A 20,224-nucleotide genomic window follows, 5' to 3' on the forward strand; every position below is an offset into this window, starting at 1 on the left:
ACCTAGATTATAGGAGGATCTCCTGCAACCTATAGAGAGACCTCCCACAATCAAAATGACGGCCAGTTCCTTCTAAAAGCAGCTTCTTGGGTAGCATTTAATGCACCTTTTATCAAAACGGTTAGTGTTCCTTTAACTCTGGCCAATCTATGCAGTTTCATTTCAATTAAAGGACCACTACAGGCACCCAGACCACTTCAGCTCAATGATTAACCACTTCCAACTAGGATTAACCCTGCCTGCTGTAAACATAGCAGTTTCAGAGAAACTGCTATGTTTACTTTAGGGTTAATCCAGCCTCTAGTGGCTGTCTCATTCACAGCCGCTAGAGGCGCTTCCGCGCTTCTCACTGTGATTTTCACAGTGAGAAGACGAGAATGCTTTCCTATGGACTGGCTGAATGCGCGCGCGCGGCTTTTGCCGCGCATGCGCATTCAGCCGATGACGGCCTCAGGAGAAGAATCCCGGCGCTGGAGAAAGGAGTGTTTAACCCCCTTCTTCCCCCTTCAGCCTGGCGGGAGTTGGACCCTGAGGGTGGGGGCACCCTCAGGGCACTATAGTGGTCCTTTAAGTGGTTATAGTGCTATAAGTCCCGTGGCACTGTTCTTCCATTTAAATAATAAAGGATACCCAGCAACCCATCCCCTGCTTAGGTTATTGAATTACCAGCCTGAGCAGACAGTAATGGGTGCTTGTGAGTGGCTGAGTATGTCAGCTGACAGCTTTCAGCCTATCACAGCACCCTTTGCTAGTATGAATTGGTATGGCTAGAAAGCAGTGTGTAATCTCTGTCTTAGCCATAGCTCAGTAGAGGCTTGTCTGTGGGAGGCCAGGGACTATTGTTTAGTCGAGAACTGCTCAGAAATAACTTCTCTCTGAATGGAGGGCCAGCGCCAGGGGATTTCAGGCACTATAACCAATTCATTGAGATGAAATGGCTATAGTGCCTACAGTGTCTCTTTAAAGGAAGACTGCAGAATAACTACTACAGTGAGCTCCTACATTCTCTTTGTGGGCTATTTACACATCTTTACCATATATATGTTTATAATTTTTGCAAACCTTTCAAATTTTCTATCAGATTAACATTTTAACTCCTGGACATGATTTTTTTATTTTATTTTTTATTTCCCAAGTTCATGGGATTTTTCATTTAGTAATCAATTACATTAGGATCATTTGAATCTAAATTCGATTGGCCTACCCCCACCTCTATGGTTTGTGCTGGTTTTGAAAGAATGCAACAAAGAGTTTGTTCAATTTAGCTTTACCAGGAGTAGTCTCTGTACATGCCAGACTGCACATTGTATGACATTACCAGTTTTATCCATTGTTACTGGACACAAACTACACACTAGTAACTCTGAAGGGAACGCACTTGTAACAATTCTGTATACTGAAAGCACATTTAACCCCTTAAGGACACATGACATGTGTGACATGTCATGATTCCCTTTTATTCCAGAAGTTTGGTCCTTAAGGGGTTAAAAAAGTAGAGCAAAACAAAAAATAGCATGTATTTTACATAAATGTTTGGTCTCTACAGCAGCATCAAGCTGATCGATTTTCTTGGTGTGCACCCAAATTCTTTTCTGCTATGACAGGCAAGCAGGAGACAAGACAGTGAGAAGGAATGGCTGAACCTGGAAATGTTAGAAAGTTAGAAAAGAGGGAATAGAGGCGTATAAACTGGAAGAGAATTAGGGTGATAAATGTTGAAAATGGGAATAAAGGGGATGAGGTTGGAGAGAGTATAGGGGACAATGAGGAAATAAAAATGGGAAATAGGTTAGTAAGTCAGGAAGGGAGTATGGGGTAAGAGGGAGTCAGAAACAGGTATGATTCATGGCAGAAATATTTTTGGGTCAGTAAATAAAAAGTAATAGCCCATTCAAGTACTATTGTAGTGGGTCTCACACTTGATTTAGCAGACCAGCACACCAAACACGTTTAGATTAATAGTGAGGTAAATGTAGGGCTCACCTTCATTATCTACATTTTCCAGATCATCACCTTCTGGCTCATAAAGCTCACTCATGTACAAAGAGTCTGTGCCAAGCTCCGGTACAGGACACAATATGCCTGCAAACACAAATAGGCATTAACTGATCATCACCTTTTGCAGAGCAAGTTACAAGACTGTCTCTCACAGGTGAGCATCTCTTATGTTAATTAGCTGTAAGCAAAGTAAAACCTTTGTTTCCAATCTCTGGTCAGCTTTTTTTTCTTTACCAAGGTAATACAGATTCCCATGACTGAAACCCAGTGCCCTAGGCAGTCATATGGCTTTTTCAATCAGTTTGCCATAGCATATTAAAATTGTGATTCCCATATGAGAGACAATGAGAACTAGTAAGTCAATGAAGGTAAAATGATGGTGTGCATCTAAAATATCTGTTTATGACATGTCCCTTAGTGCAAGATGTACTATGAGCCACTGCTGTAGGGTATATACGGTCTTTCACTCCGAAGTAAATATTGCTATTAACTTGTGTTTATTTGTTGCCAATTTTCTTTTTGCACCATACACCTGCCTCTCGACAAACATACTCTTAAATTAATTACTTAATGTATGTACGCAGCTCAGCCATTGACCGCACTGTGATCTGTACTACTGGAAGCCAAGTAACCTGGATTAGAATAAGAGGATACCCAAGCAGACATGTAGTAATGAGAACTACATGAACGCCTTTAGCTTGGTTTAGTAGCTCCACAGCATATTACAAGTGAGCAGAGGAAAGCAGGCACATGAGATAAATGTTACACTGCAAGGATGGTTATCTGTGTGAAATATATAGAGAGGGAATCCTAACGTTAATGCCATTTGCGTTCCTAACACAGCTAAACTCTGGAAATATGTTTAGTCTCTGGATCAGCTGCAGCTTTGAAGAAAAAAATAAAAGGTAAAAAAAATAAAAAATAAAAATATTATGCAAAGTTTTCTTAATGTACATTTTGTGCTTGTAATTCACAATGCACATAAAATAAACAAAAACAAAACGTAACCAACAAACTATTTCAAATTTGACAAAATTCTGAAGCCTCAAGTCTGGACTTCTTGAACACTTATATTGATGGGTGACAATGAAAAACTCCTCACTCCAAACAGTGACCTGTGCTGCCATTCTTAAAACATTGAAAGACACAGTGAACTATACGCACCTTGATTAGCATCACTTTCTACATTACAAGTGTCTGGATTGCAGACATCATTTGTGCACACACAATCAGTGTTGTCCACTTCATTTGGAGGTACTGAACACACAGGCTGGTCTGGAAGTAAATAGTTTCATATAGTGTTTACATGGAATAAAACAAGTGTAGGGAATGCATAAATCTATACAATGGAAACGTGTACTGGAGAAACAGTAGTTCTACTATAAATAAAATGCATTGACTCACCTTGATTAAACACTCTTTCTAGATTATCAGCTTCTGGCTCACAGACACCACTTGTGCAAACACTGTCCATGTTATCCAATGATGTCGGGCTTTCAGGAGTCACCGGTATTTCTGCAAGTGAATACAAATTATTCTGAAGTTAAAAAGAGGCACCATGAGACATGCTTAAAGAGCTAGTCAAAGCACCATGACCACTTCACTGATTTGACATTGTGGTGGTGCTTGGTGTCTGTATGTGCATACAGTAAGTGTAGAAAAAGCTTAAAAGTAAACCCGTCATGACAGCTATAGGTTTGCATTTGGTTTTCTAACCATCTGGCTTGGCTCGTGTTATTTAATTCAGTTTTTCTTCCCTTAAAATTATTAAAAGCACATATTTGGTTTACATTACCGTGTCACCTGCTGAGGGCAATCAATTGGCACCATTGGACAGAATCTCAGAATGGAGAGAGAACAGATGCATTTTATTTCCAAAAGGCCAATATAAAATGTTGGGCACTCTTAACCTGTTATGGGACACCTACTGGTGTCTTGCTTCCCATAACAGGTTAAGAGATTGTCCATTTTGAGATTGTCTGTCCAATAGTGCTGCAATAAATAATATCTCTCCTTTCTCTAATGCTACTCTCACACAAAGCCTGCGCCTCCTCTCTACTTCCCCTTGTGGTCAATTCTTTTCTTTAAGCTGAATACATGCAGGGGAGATGCCGGGAGGAGTTTCCCTGATAACAGACATGCAGAGCACAACCTTTTCATCTCTGTGCTGATCGGCATAGATTTAGCACAGATTGAGGAGAGGGGTAAAAAGCTGCTTTCAGCCTTGGATTTTAAATGAAGTCATTATGCACAAGCTGCCCCCTCCATGAAAAGTGCTGTTTACCATTACTTTTATTACCATTCTCGTGCTTTACGCTTATTTTATAATTTTTTGCGTTTTTCTACTAAGGATTAAACTAAATAATACAGTATAGATTAGATACCCACATAGAAAAACTTGCATCTAAACTTTATCCAAAACTAGGTGCCCTGTACAGAAACAAATCCTGCCTAAGCCCTACAGTAAAGGAAAAGATTGTACAGCAAATGCTGATGCCAATAATTGATTATGGGGATGTAGTATCTGCATCGCAATCCCACATTAATAAACTCCCACCTCCTATAACCTTCGATCCAGTACCAACACTTTATTTAGTCTACCTCAATACAAAAAAAAAAAAAACGCAGCCCAAACCACCTTCTCCTACAGAGCACCACAATTGTGGAAGAACCTCCCACACAATTTCAAATCTTCCCTAAGCCTAAAGTCCTTTAAGAGATCCCTCTCTACATACCTCAAAACAGAATGCACGTGCTATGGTTGATTATATATTTCCTACCTGTTCTATGTTAAATTTTGTATATATTGTGTTTTAATATTGTTTTTGTATTTGTATTTTATTGTACCCTAATGTAACAATGCAATGATTTGTGGACCCAGGACATACTTGAAAACAAGAGAAATCTCAATGTATCTTTCCTGGTAAAATATTTTATAAATAAATAATACTGACTGTCGATACAACTCTGGCAGATTTGATATTGATTCCTTTATTGATTTTTATATTACCACCAATGCAAAATGTTCATGTACATCTCACAAAGGGTAAATAGTTACTTGCATTCCTCCCCAATCTGGTTGGTGTTTTATTCCACCAACCGGCTTGTGTGGCGGGAGATTTAAACCTCCGACATCCATAACTCGTCTCCCCTGGAAGAGTCATTATTTGGCGAAACGCATGTCAGGACAGTTTAGTGTGGTGGTTGGCGGCTAGATTAGGGATGATGCTGCAACTTATTATGACTCTATAGATAAGCCACCAATCTATGGTTTTATTATACCTTCACCTTATTTACTTTAATTTTCTTTTACTATCAGACAACTATGTGGATGTGGGGGGGAACGGGTAGGAGTCAGAATTTTTTAAGGGGTGCCCACGAAGGCACGTTCGGGAACAAGTTGGAGCTATAAGTTATCCCTTCCCTTTATTACGATTTACCTTTCTCTCCTCGAGGTGCTCTATTTCTTAGGCATTTCACCCTTGTAGATACCAATTTGTTACCTATACCACATATGTTTCCACTAGTTGTTAGTGTCTCTTTTTCGTTCATTTAATTTGTCTGCCAGAGAAGTATACTTTTACTTTCTGCTTTGGCTTGCTTGGTCGTTTGATATTTTTATTAGGTTTCGATTTTTCTTACTGGTTTCACATTATTTGATGGTTTTGCTAGCCTGGCGTTGGCTAGCATGTTATGATTAATTACGAGTTGTATACTTCATAATTTTTTTTATATATTAAATTTATTAAATGTTATGTTTTATTAGTTACTTATCTTTGGGTTGCTTTCTAGTCTTGGGATAGTCAGGATTGTGAGGTACTAATATTTATCTGCCTCCGATCCCTCTTCCCTCTCCATTCTAATATTCTTAAAGTGTTACTCAAGCCACCATGACCGCTTCACTGATTTGAAGTCATGGTGGTGCCTGGTGTCTGTATGAGCAGCGTTTCGCTATGAAGTGCTTCGTGTACACAGTTATACCCCTCTGCTGCCAGCGGTATAACTCACACTCTGGTAGTGTCATTAACCAGCCTAGTGCAAGAGTTCTCGGCTGTCTAATCTCAGTTCTGTGCATGTTTGGCATCTGTCTGCATGTACAGTCTACTGGAAACAGGCAGACGATTGTTTGGCATGATCCCCCCCTTGTCCTTCCCTAAATCTGCCCTCCCAGACATTATTCCCCTTTAAATAAGGGGGAGTGATATCAGCAGAGAAAGGTCAGCATGAGGGAGAACTTGATGTTTGCGTTCTTAACACAACTAAGCTCTGCCAATCACGGGACCGGCTTCAGCTTTGAAGATAACAAAAAGGCATTTTAAAAAATTGCCATGCAAAGTTTTGTTTAGAATAAATTATATGTATATAAAAAAAAAAGGGAGTAGTGAATTTAACCAACTGTAAAACAATATATTTTAAAGTTTGACAAAATGCTTGAGCTCAAGGCTGGATTTCTTTAAAACCTGTATTGTTGTGGGACAATGAGAATCCATGCAAGAGCAGAAATGCTTTAAAGTGTACTAACCTTTACAATCCACCCCAGTTACTGGATTACACACATCACTCGTGTATACAGCATCATCAAATGATGCAGAGTTTTCAGTACACATTGGCAAGTCTGGATTATCTGCTTGTTCTATGTTACCATATTCCGAATCATAGGCATCACTCGAATACACAATGTCCGTGCCAACCACAGCTGCTGGGCTTTCTGTGCTCAAGTCTAAAAGTAAATGAAGTTATTGAATTTGCTTTCGTGGTATAGTTCTAGAAAGCTATTTCAAGGTAGGAAACTGTAGCATATATTTGGTTTCATATAGTTAGAAAAAGGAACCAAAAGTAATTTCCAGCCCTGACTGCAATCATTCGAATAAAAAATATTAGGAAAAAGAATTCAATGTCAAACCTTCTTTATACAGAAAAATGCCACTGCAGAAGAAGTAGGATAAAAAAAAAATCTAAATAAAATAGTCAATGTTTTCCAGGTAGTTAAAACAAAAACCCAGAACTCCTGCCAGACAGTAGGCCTAGACTGGAGGGGATTTTTTTTCCAAACTGCTTCTGAGACACTGTCAGGTGTTGAGAGAAAGCTCTGAGCAATCTGTATACCATCACTTTTGGTAGTATGCAAGGTTTTTATGAGGAGCTTAGAGTGACCCTTTAAAGTGAACCTCTAATGAAAAAAGTTAAATCACTTTAAAATCACCCCATATTGATTGAATACTTCAGATCACACAGATATAAAGTATTTAATGTAAAATATGAACATATACCTCAACCCCATTTCAGAACCATCTACATGGGTGTTATTGTTTGTCCTTCATTTCTTCTTTGATTTGCCCTGCTTGGTGAAGCTTCCCCACGCAAGGAAAACCTGTTTGACACCGGCATTGAGCACTGTGGTTGCTATGTTGTGAGTGCAAGAGGACCGCCTGTGTTTGTATTTTTAAACAGGTTTTCTCCCAATCTGTACATTTGCTAGCACAATGTAAAGAAGAAATGCCATGCTCTTTCAAAAAAAGAGTATAAATAGCTTGGGACGCGACAGGAATCATTTTAGTTTAGTGAACTCTGCGGCACCCAGACTCCGTCCCAGTACACCGAGTCACGACGGGACAGTGCTCTGTGCATGCACTCACAGAACAGCTACTGTAAAAGCCAAATGGTAAAGCTATGCTTTAATAAATGCCTTCAGAGGGAAGGTGAAGGGGTGAGGTCTGAGTGCTGAAGAGTTCACTATAATGAATATGGGTAGGATTAAAAAAGTTTAGAGTCAGTTTCACAGAACCAGCACTACTACAGTGTTACGTGATTGGAGTGTCCAAAAAGAGATGACAAAAAAAAAAAAGGAAAAAGAAAATAAAGCTCAGCCTGCTCACTGTTTGGCTCTTTTGTGACCATAATGAACAGTCTAATAATTTAACATATTCCACATTTTAAACAGTCCTACTGCGCTACTATTCCTACAATTTGTGAGAAAAAACACACAAAACTACACCCACCTTGATTAGCAACGCTTTCTAGATTACCAGTGTCTGGATCGCAGATATCATTTATGTGCACACGGTCAGTGTTGTCCACTTCAGCTTGAGGTACTGAACACACAGGCTGGTCTGGAAGTGAATAGTTTCACAGTCATGATTACAGGACATATAGTAAGTGTAGGTATTGCTTAAAGTGAACCGGTCATGACAGATACAAGATTGCATTATTTTCTAACCATCTGGCTTGGCTCATGTTATATAATTACGTTTTTCTTCTTAAAATGATTAAAAGCTCATATTTTAATATCAGTGTCACCTACGGAGGTCATTAATCATGTTTTCAGTAGGTGTCTTGCTTCCCATAACAGGTTAAGAGTCTCCTACATTTCATGTTGAAAATAAAATGTATCTGTTCTCTCTGTCCATTCTGAGATTGTGTGCCCAACAGTGCTGTAATAAATTATTCTGATGGTTTCTCTCCTCTCTCAAATGCTAATCTAACACAGAGCCTGCCCTTCCTCCCTACTTCCCCCTGTGGTCATTGCTTTTCTTTCTTTAAGCTGAATTCAAGCAGGAGAGATGCCATTGGGAGTTTCCCTGATAAACATGCAGCACACAACCTTTTTATCTCTGTGCTGATCGGCATAGGCTCGGCACAGCCTGAGGAGAGGGGTAAAAGGCTGTTTTTAGCCTCGGATTTTAAATGAAATAAAATGAATGAAAAAAATGTAGATATTTGCTAACAATTCTGCTAGCACAATATATAGCTGAAAATCGATTATCTATCAATTAGGATTATATTGTATTTGTCGTGACAGGTACATTTCAAATCAGTACAATGGAAACATATGCTGGAGGGACTATAAAAGAAATGCATTGACTCACGTTGATCAACCACGCTTTCTAGATGATCAGCTTCTGGCTCACAGACATCATGTGTGAAAACATTGTCCATCTTATCCACTGTTGCTGGACTCTCTGTATTTATTGCCAATTCTGTAAGTCAACACATATTATTCTGATAAGGGTTACTTCAAAGCACCATGACCACTTCACTGATTTGAAGTTGTGGTGGTGCTTGGAGTTTGTATGTGCAGTGCTTAACCCCTCTGCTGCCAGAGGCATAACTCCATTTGTGGAAGTGTCATTGGAGTGTCATTAGCCAGCCCAGTGCAAGAGTTCTCAGTATGTTTGGCGTCTGTTCTCTGCACGCACAGTATACTGCCAATAGACAACCGTTGGCTTGACAAAAACAACTCCCCTCCCCCCCCGCATTGCCCGAAATCGCCACTCTTGTCCTTAAGTCTGCCCTCCATGACATTTATAACCTTCAAATAAGGGGTGAGTGATATCAGCAGAGATAGGTCAGACTGAGGGAGAACTTGCTGTTTGTGTTCTTAACACAGCTAAGCTCTGCCAATCAGTTTTGTCACTAGACTAGCTTCAGTTTGAAGATAACAAAAAGGCATTTAAAAGATTGCCATGCAAAGTTTTGTTCATGCACATTTTTTGGCATGACAGGTACCTTTTAAATCAACATAATAGAAACATATGCTGGAGGGGCTATATAAGAAATGCATTGACTCACGTTGATCGGCCACTCTTTCTAGATCAGCTTCTGGCTCACAAACATCACTTGTGAAGACATTGTCTGTTTTATCCACTGCTTGGCTCTCTGTATTTACTGCCAATTCTGTACGTAAACAATTATTCTGATGTAAAAAAGAGGCACCATAAAATTTGCTTAAAATAACATTATGCCTCCCCCCCCCACTGTCAACACTTTTTGAATCACCAATCCCCACATCCAATTCGTATTAGTCCTCCTCGTTGTGGACATATGTTTTATTGTGCTATGAAACCAAGTCCATACTTTGAGTAGTAGTTGTTAACCTAATTGGTTAGGTTAACCAGCACTTGGGAACATAATAAACCCTAACAGATAAAGAAAGGAACCAATATACAAAATAAAACAGATAATAGGTAAAAATACCATCAATATAGAGTCAAGACTAGCTTGTTGCAAAATTGTGCTTCAAACTGGGGTTTTGTTTTTTTTGTTTTTTTTTTTCCTTTTGGATCAACAGCAAAAAACAGGTGTGAGGAAGGCTGAACTTGATGGACGCAAGTCTCTTTTCAGCTATCTAACTATGTAAGACTGACTCCAGTATACGAAATTATACCACAAGAAATGAATGCACCTTGATTTTTCCAGCTTTCCTGTGAAGAAGTTTCCTTCTCAAAAAAATCAGTATAGTGCACATCTTCTACATTGCTCAACGTCTCTTGACATTCTGTATTAAAGGTTAAACCTGCAGGGGGAGTTTTTAAAAACAAAAAAGACCTACTTATCAATTCATTACTTTTTAGAATCTGTGTGTGCGCATAGTTCATAGGTTCTCAAAGATGATAGAGCAGATATCCAGATAGAGAATATTTTTGTTTGAAATTTCCTGCCAAACACTTTTGTCAATGGATGCAAAAATATCAAAATGATTACATGTGGAAAATGTGTGCAGTGATGACTAACTGGTTACCTTATCAAATCTGTTCCAAAAAACATTGCGATGAAGGCATTTAAGGTAGTCCCTTCCTAATAGAGTAGAAAACACAACTCTCTGATGGTGGCATATTTACTAGTCAATAATTATATCAAAACATAAAATAAAAACTACCCACTAGGAAACAATCTGTGAACGGAACAATTTGCCACATATTTTACCATTTAGAAACTGATTCTGGACAATCTTAAATTTGCTCTTCTGTGGTTAGCAGGGCCCCAACACACGAACATTAGTTTTGGATAATAATTATTCCATCAACCATAAAGACTCTCAAAACAACCAAAGAATCTCATTAATTAAGAGTCAGAAAACAGTAAAGTCTACTGTAAAGTCTACTGTAAAGTCTACCTTAAACCCTGCATTATTGGGGAGTGGGACAAACACACAAAAATAATAAAATAAACATACTGACCTTGATTACCTGCTCCTTCAAGGTCCCCAGGTTCTGGATCAGAGTCATAATCAATGTACATATTGTCAGCGCTATCAACTGGTGCTGGGCTCTCAGTGCATACTTCTACATCTGACAGTAAAATTATTAAGGAGTTGAATATTGTGCAAAAAAGAACTACTGTAGTCTTGTAAAACATAAAAAAAAAACCACTTTAAAATGTGCTGAAAATGAGAAGTCAATTCCCAGACTATGCTAGAAACATGTTTGAAGGAATGCAAAAACATTAACTGAGAAGAATTCATATATTGACATGTGCTTTTCTTCAAGCCTGTTTTACATCTAAGGAAAATGTTTACAGGTTTAATGCAAAAGTAATCTGTCTCGAATGTTTTTTCCCAATAAGCTACAGAAACTACAAATATGAGTTTATAAAATCAGCAGGGGATTTTCTTTTTGTTTTGCTTTCAGATACATTTTCCCCACTTTGATTAAATGCCCAATTTCTTTTCAAACTATAGTAGTTCAATATAAGAAAGGGTTGCTTCTCAAAAGCTTAAAGGATCACTATAGTCACCCAGGTTTTAACCCTGCAGCTGTAAACATAGCAGTTTCAGAGAAACTGCTATGTTTACATTGCAGGGTTAGTCCAGCCTCTAGTGGCTGTCTTCCTAGTAATGCTTTCCTATAGGCAGTGTGAATGCAGTGGGAGGGGGGACCTGGGGGAAGGGGGGACCTAAGGACTAAACAAGTTTGTTTTCCTGGCACTATAGTGGTCCTCTAATTCTAGGATGGAAATATTCTTGACGGCCTCAACATTGATGTAAGGAGATAGACTTGCAGGAAATATGCTGTGGATGAAACTTACTTTGGTCCTCTGAATCGTGTTCTGCACTACTGCTCATATTAAAGTAATTCTCTATGGTCTCACTGCCAGGGAGGGAGGTGGGGGGGTGGGGGGGGTGTGTGGGGGGGGTGGTATGGGGGGCGGTAAGTGTTTACTTACCTCCCAGCAGCTCCTCCAGCTCCTCAGTGTAAATCTCGCGAAACCCGCGGCCGTCAGATCGTTGCCACAGGTTACCATGGCAACGCTCCGCGCAGCACGCAGGCCGCGACACTTACACTGGGGAGCTGGAGGAGCTGCTGGGAGGTAAGTAAACGCTTGCTGCCGGTGCCCAGACAGCTCAGCCAATGCCACTGGACCACCAGGGATTGCTATATTCCCCCTCCCGGGTTGCCAAGTAACAAGCAGGGATGGGGGACAACAAAAATAAATAATAATAATTAAATATTAAAAAAAATTAAATAATTTTATAAAAAATGACCCCTCGCACACACACTCCATTATATACACATACACTACACAAACACACTGTGTATATAATGCAGTGTGTTTGTATAGTGTGTGTATATAATGCACACTATACAAACACACACTATACAAACACATTGCATTATATACAAACACACACTATACAAACACACTGCATTATATAAACACACTACACAAACACACTGCATTATATACACACACTACATTATATAAACACACTACACAAACACACTGCATTATATACAGTGTTTGTATATAATGCAGTGTGTTTATATAATGCACACTATACAAACACACACACTGCATTATATAATCACACTACATTCACTATACACACACTACACAAATACACCCACACACTCTGCATTCATTATATACACACACTACACAAATAAACACTTTGCATTTAGTATATACAGCATTTACTTTACACACACTACACTAATACACACTGCATCCACTACACACACTGGACTAATACACAATGCATCCACTACACACACACACACTAGACAAACACACACTGCATCCACTACACACACACTACACAAACACACACTGCATCCACTGCACACACACTACACACACACACACTGCATAAACACTGCATCCACTACACACACACTACACAAACATTGCATCCACTACACACACTCACACACACTACACACACTACACAAACACACACAGCTCCCCTGTCTAAACACACTGCATCCACTACATGTGGCATGTATATATTTTGTGCATTTACCTTTAGAAATAGTTTTTATTTTCCAAAATGGTAAATGTACAGAATATCGGCAAATTATATGGGCTATCGGCCTGAAAGTTCACAGAATATCGGTATCGGCTCTAAAAAATCAATATCGGTCGATCCCTAAACAGTAGAGTAAAGGAGTAAAGTAAATAAGAATGAGGTTTTGGTTTTGTTTGTATTTTAGGTGGGGGGAGGATGCCTCTTAATTTTGCAAGCTTTTTAGACCATAGATATTTCTTGAAAATTATACATTTTCAAGAAATATCTACGGTCTATTGGGCATTATTCTTTTGGGTCTTCCCCTCCCCTAGAACTTTACTATTAGTATTACTTCCCTTAATACAACATCGGCACGCCCCCTTGTGATAGAGCGGAGGTCAAGTCAAACACTATGATTAGACCACTTAACAAGCTCAGAGGGTGACAAAAAAAATAAAATAAAAGGATGTGTTAAGGAGGAAGAAAAAAGAAATTAAAACTCACCTCATTTCCCCGCCCCCATGGTGACATCATCAGACTTGCCGATTTTAAGCCAATCCAATTCTTTCCCTATGGTAAAGCACTGGATTGGCTTAAAATCGGCAAGGGACGGGGCCAAATGTAGTTTTGGCCAATCAGCACTTCCTCATAGAGAGGCATTGAATCAATGCCTCTCTATGAGGAAAATCCAGCGTCCGCATGCAGAGTGTGGAGACGCTGAACGGCAGTGCTTCCTACTATGCAGCAATGAGCCAGGAAGCACCTCCAGTGGCCATCTGAGGAGTGGCCACTTGGAGGGGTCCCTAGGGGCAATGTAAACACATTAAGCTTTAGTTGTTCTGGTGATTATAGCGTCCCTTTAATAATAATAATAATAACAACAACAAAGTATTTAACCAGGAAAGGTACATTAACCCCTTAAGGACCGGACTGTTTTTGCGATGTTGTACATTTACGACCAGGCATCTTTTACATTTTTGTGGTGTTTGTGTTTAGCTGTAATTTTCCGCTCTCTCATTTACTGTTCCCATACAAATTATATATTGTTTTTTTCAGGACAAAAGGGGCTTTCTTTACATACCATTATTTATATAATCTCATGTAATTTAATTTTTTTAAAATGAAAAAATATGATGAAAAATTGAAAAAAATACATGTTTTTTGACTTTTATGTGAAAAATCTTTTACTCATCTACAAAAGCGAATGAAAAAAACTGCTAAATAGATTCAAAATTTTGTCCTGAGTTTAAAAATACCCAGTGTTTACATGCTTTTTGCTACTTTTTTGCATGTTATAGGGCTATAAGTACAAGTAGGATATTGCGGTTTCAAAACATACATTTTTAAAATGTATCAATAGTGACATTGTAACACTATTATCTGTCATAAATCGCTGAATAACACCCCACATGTACATATTTTTTTTAAAGTAGACAACCCAGGGTATTCAATATGGGGTATGTCCAGACTTTTTTAGTAGCCACTTAGTCGCAAACACTGGCCAAAGTTAGCGTTCATATTTGTTTGTGTGTGAAAAAAGTAAAAAACTAAATTGAACGCTAATTTTGGCCAGTGTTTGTGACTAAGTGGTTACTAAAAAAGACTGGACATACCCCATTTGCAATACCTTGGGTTGTCTTCTTTTGCAAATGGTATGCCATCATGGGGGTAATTCTCATTCCTGGGCTACCATACGCTCTCAAAGGCAATGTAACCAACCTGGCCATTTTCAATGTAAAAATATTTGACCCTGTAACGTTCAAAAACGCTATAAAACCTGTACATGGGGGGTACTTTTATACTCAGGAGACTTTGCTGAACACAAATATTAGTGTTTCAAAACTGGAAAATGTATCACAACAATTATATCATCAGTAAAAGTGCTGTTTGTGTGTGAAAAATGCAAAAAAAGTCACTTTCACTGACAATATCATCGCTATGATATGTTTTACTGTTTTGAATCACTAATATTTGTGTTCAGCAAAGTCTCCCGAGTAAAACAGTACCCCCCATGTACAGGTTTTAGGGTGTCGTAGAACGTTACAGGGTAAAATACAGTGACAGCAAATTAAATTCTCTGGACTTTCGGCTTGGGTTGGCAGGCAGGTCCCTTAAATTGCAATCAATAAAATAACTTAATTATGTAAAAATATTACATAAATACGCACGTAGAATTTAAATATATATGCATATTTATATATTTGAAGTCTATGTGTATATTTATATAATTATTTATGTAATTTTGTATATGGACATATGAATAGTTTGTATTCTTTTTATTTATTTATATATACATAGATATATATACAATTTCATTCTAAGTGTATTTTGATATAAATATATATATATTAATATCAAAATACAGTTAGAATCAAATTTCGTATAGATATATAATTTTTTTAAAATTTTTATTATTATTTTTACATGTTTAATTTAATTTAAATTACTTTTTATTTGTATTTTATAATAATATATATATATACAATATATATAGTTATTATATATATTATATATATACACGTGTGTAATTTAATTATAAGTGTATTTTTATATTAATATATGTACATATTAATATAAAAATACACTTAGTATGACATTATATATATGATATATAGACATATATTATATAGGTATAATATATGTCTATATATCATATATATATACACATATATAATAATAATTTTTTTTTTTTATTAACTATAACTTTAATTTTTTAATGATTTTACACTGGCAGGGAGACTGCCTGTCAGCACAGACAGTCCCCCTGCAGGCAGACACATGGACACCTATTGTGACCATGTGGTCGCCCTGTTGGGCGATCACATGGCCACAGGGGTCCTAATCCGCCATGGGGAGACTGTCTGGGCTGCAGACAGTCTCCCCACACCGGGAGCACCGCCGATCGCCGCCGGGGGACAAGTGTGCAAAATGTGAGAAGTCCATCCCCAGAACTATGCTAGAAACATGTTTAAAGTAAAGCAAAAACATTAAAGAAGAAGAAAAAAGAAACAAATGCATGTATTGGATTCTTTCACACAGCAGGCTCTGCCTGTTTAACACCAATATACAATGTTCACAAGTTCAACTTGCATTCCTCCCCAATCTGGTTGGTGTTTTATTCCACCAACTGGCTTGTGTGGCGGGAGATTTAAACCTCCGACATCCATAACTCGTCTCCCCTGGAAGAGCCATTATTTGGCGAAACGCACGTCGGGACAGTTTAGTGTAGTGGTTGGCGGCTAGATTAGGGATGATGCTGCAAGTTAATTATGACTCTATAGATAAGCCACCAATCTATGGTTTTATTATACCTTCACCTTATTTACTTTTATTTTATTTTACTATCAGACAACTATGTGGAGGGAACGGGTAGGAGTCAGAATTTTTTAAGGGGTGCCCACGAAGGCACGTTAGGGAACAACTTGGAGCTATAAGTTATCCCTTCCTCTCCTCGATGTGCTCTATTTCTTAGGCATTTCACCCTTGTAGATACCAATTTGTTACCTATACCACATATGTTTCCACTAGTTGTTAGTGTCTCTTTTTCGTTCATTTAATTTGTCTGCCAGAGAAGTATACTTTTACTTTCTGCTTCGGCTTGCTTGGTCGTTTGATATTTTTATTAGGTTTCGATTTTTCTTACTGGTTTACATTATTTGATGGTTTTGCTAGCCTGGTGTTGGCTAGCAGGTTATGATTAATTACGAGTTGTATACTTCATAATTTTTTTTATATATTAAATTTATTAAATGTTATGTTTTATTAGTTACTTATCTTTGGGTTGCTTTCTAGTCTTGGGATAGTCAGGATTGTGAGGTACTAATATTTATCTGCCTCCGATCCCTCTTACCTCTCCATTCTAATATTCTTAAAGTGTTACTCAAGCCACCATGACCGCTTCACTGATTTGAAGTCATGGTGGTGCCTGGTGTCTGTATGAGCAGCGTTTCGCTATGAAGTGCTTCGTGTACACAGTTATACCCCTCTGCTGTCAGCGGTATAACTCACACTCTGGTAGTGTCATTAACCAGCCTAGTGCAAGAGTTATCGGCTGTCTAATCTCAGTTCTGTGCATGTTTGGCGTCTGTCTGCATGTACAGTCTACTGGAAACAGGCAGGCGATTGTTTGGCATGATCCCCCCCTTGTCCTTCCTTAAATCTGCCCTCCCAGACATTATTCCCCTTTAAATAAGGGGGAGTGATATCAGCAGAGAAAGGTCAGCATGAGGGAGAACTTGATGTTTGTGTTCTTAACACAACTAAGCTCTGCCAATCAGTTTTATCACGGGACCGGCTTCAGCTTTGAAGATAACAAAAGCACATTTAAAAAAATTGCCATGCAAAGTTTTGTTTAGAATAAATGATATGTATATAAAAAAAGGGAGTAGTGAATTTAACCAACTGTAAAACAATGTATTTTAAAGTTTGACAAAATGCTTGAGCTCAAGGCTGGATTTCTTTAGAACCTGTATTGTTGTGGGACAATGAGAATCCATGCAAGAGCAGAAATGCTTTAAAGTGTACTAACCTTTACAATCCACCCCAGTTACTGGATTACACACATCACTCGTGTATGCAGTATCATCAAATGATGCAGAGTTTTCAGTACACATTGGCAAGTCTGGATTATCTGCTTGTTCTATGTTACCATATTCCGAATCATAGGCATCACTCGAATACACAATGTCCGTGCCAACCACAGCTGCTGGGCTTTCTGTGCTCAAGTCTAAAAGTAAATGAAGTTACTGAATTTGCTTTCGTGGTATAGTTCTAGAAAGCTATTTCAAGGTAGGAAACTGTAGGATATATTTGGTTTCATATAGTTAGAAAAAGGAACCAAAAGTAAGTTCCAGCCCTGACTGCAATCATTCTAATAAAGAATATTAGGAAAAATAATTCAATGTCAAACCTTCTTTATACAGAAAAATGGCACTGCAGAAGAAGTAGGATAACAAAAAAAAATCTAAATAAAAAATCTAAATAAAATAGTCAATGTTTTCCAGGTAGTTAAAACAAAAACCCAGAACTCCTGCCAGACCGCTCCAGGGAGTAGGCCTAGACTGGAGGGGATTTTTTTCCAAACTGCTTCTGAGACACTGTCGGGTGTTGAGAGAAAGCTCTGACCAATCTGTATACCATCACTTTTGGTAGCATGCAAGGTTTTTATGAGGAGCTTAGAGTGACCCTTTAAAGTGAACCTCTAATGAAAAAAGTTAAATCACTTTAAATTCACCCCATATTGAGTTAATACTTCAGATCACACAGATATAAAGTATTTAATGTAAAATATGAACATATACCTCAACCCCATTTCAGAACCATCTACATGGGTGTTATTGTTTGTCCTTCATTTCTTCTTTGATTTGCCCAGCTTGGTGAAGCTTCCCCACGCAAGGAAAACCTGTTTGACACCGGCATTGAGCACTGTGGTTGCTATGTTGTGAGTGCAAGAGGACCGCCTGTGTTTGTATTTTTAAACAGGTTTTCTCCCATTTGATAGCACAATGTGAAGAAGAAATTCCATGCTCTTTCAAAAAAAAGAGTATAAATAGTTTGGGACGCGACAGGAATCATTTTAGTTTAGTGAACTCTGCGGCACCCAGACTCCATCCCAGTACACCGAGTCACGACGGGACAGTGCTCTGTGCATTCACTCACAGAACAGCTACTGTAAAAGCTAAATGGTAAAGCTATGCTTTAATAAATGCCTTCAGAGGGAAGGTGAAGGGGTGAGGTCTGAGTGCTGAAGAGTTCACTATAATGAATATGGGTAGGATTAAACAAGTTTAGAGTCAGTTTCACAGAACCAGCACTACTACAGTGTTACGTGATTGGAGTGTCCAAAAAGAGATGACAAAAAAAAAAAAAAAAGGAAAAAGAAAAAGCTCAGCCTGCTCACTGTTTGGCTCTTTTGTGACCATAATGAACAGTCTAATAATTTAACATATTCCACATTTTAAACAGTCCTACTGTGCTACTATTCCTACAATTTGTAAGAAAAAACACACAAAACTACACTCACCTTGATTAGCAACGCTTTCTAGATTACCAGTGTCTGGATCGCAGATATCATTTATGTGCACACGGTCAGTGTTGTCCACTTCAGCTTGAGGTACTGAACACACAGGCTGGTCTGGAAGTGAATAGTTTAACAGTCATGATTACATGACATATAGTAAGTGTAGGTATTGCTTAAAGTGAACCGGTCATGACAGATACAAGATTGCATTATTTTCTAACCATCTGGCTTGGCTCATGTTATATAATTACGTTTTTCTTCTTAAAATGATTAAAAGCTCATATTTTAATATCAGTGTCACCTACGGAGGTCATTAATCATGTTTTCAGTAGGCGTCATTAACTGAGAAGAATTCATATATTGACATATGCTTTTCTTAAAGCCTGTTTTACATCTAAGGAAAATGTTTACAGGTTTAATGAGGCAAAGGAAAGGTTTTTTTACTGTAAGAACAATCAGGATGTGGAATTCTCTGCCTGAAGAAGTGGTTTTATCAGAGTCCATACAGATGTTCAAACATCTACTAGATGCATACTTGCAAAGACAGAATATTAAAGGATATAATCTTTCAATGTAGGGTAATAACTGCTTGATTCAAGGATAAATCTGACTGCCATTCTGGGGTCAAGAAGGAATTTTTTGTCCTAGCTTGTTGCAAAATTGTGCTTCAAACTGGTTTTTTTTTTTGTTTTTTGTTTTTTTTTTGCCTTTTGGATCAACAGCAAAAAACAGGTGTGAGGAAGGCTGAACTTGATGGACGCAAGTCTCTTTTCAGCTATCTAACTATGTATGTAACTATGTAATGGAAGAGTAATCTGTCTCGCGTGTTTTTTTCCAATAAGCTACAGAAACTACAAATATGAGTTTATAAAATCAGCAGGGGATTTTCTTTTTGTTTTGCTTTCAGATACATTTTCCCCACTTTGATTAAATGCCCAATTCCTTTTCAAACTATAGTAGTTCAATATAAGAAAGGGTTGCTTCTCAAAAGCTTAAAGGATCACTATAGTCACCCAGGTTTTAACCCTGCAGCTGTAAACATAGCAGTTTCAGAGAAACTGCTATGTTTACATTGCAGGGTTAGTCCAGCCTCTAGTGGCTGTCTTCCTAGTAATGCTTTCCTATAGGCAGTGTGAATGCACATTCTGCTCCACTAGGGGGCTGACGTCGGAGGGGGATAAGAGGTCACCATCGCCGAGGGA

The 20,224-nt window shown here is 38.2% G+C and overlaps 1 protein-coding gene across 1 annotated transcript in view; it reads right to left on the reverse strand.

Moving 5' to 3' along the window:
* Positions 1–1,551: 1,551 nt before the first annotated feature.
* LOC134586122 (tudor domain-containing 6-like) overlaps positions 1,552–20,224 on the reverse strand; it is a 55,971-nt gene continuing 37,298 nt past the window's right edge. The window contains exons 15-23 of the mRNA XM_063441632.1: positions 10,965–11,066; positions 10,181–10,291; positions 9,568–9,672; positions 7,998–8,108; positions 6,521–6,718; positions 3,403–3,513; positions 3,163–3,273; positions 1,984–2,082; positions 1,552–1,643 (exon numbers count right to left, since the gene is read on the reverse strand). Of these exons, the coding sequence (XP_063297702.1) occupies positions 1,552–1,643; positions 1,984–2,082; positions 3,163–3,273; positions 3,403–3,513; positions 6,521–6,718; positions 7,998–8,108; positions 9,568–9,672; positions 10,181–10,291; positions 10,965–11,066 (1,040 nt within the window). The remainder of the gene's footprint in view (positions 1,644–1,983; positions 2,083–3,162; positions 3,274–3,402; positions 3,514–6,520; positions 6,719–7,997; positions 8,109–9,567; positions 9,673–10,180; positions 10,292–10,964; positions 11,067–20,224) is intronic.

This window comes from Pelobates fuscus, chromosome 2 (genome assembly GCF_036172605.1).
Source record: "Pelobates fuscus isolate aPelFus1 chromosome 2, aPelFus1.pri, whole genome shotgun sequence".
In the NCBI taxonomy this organism is placed as follows: domain Eukaryota; kingdom Metazoa; phylum Chordata; class Amphibia; order Anura; family Pelobatidae; genus Pelobates; species Pelobates fuscus.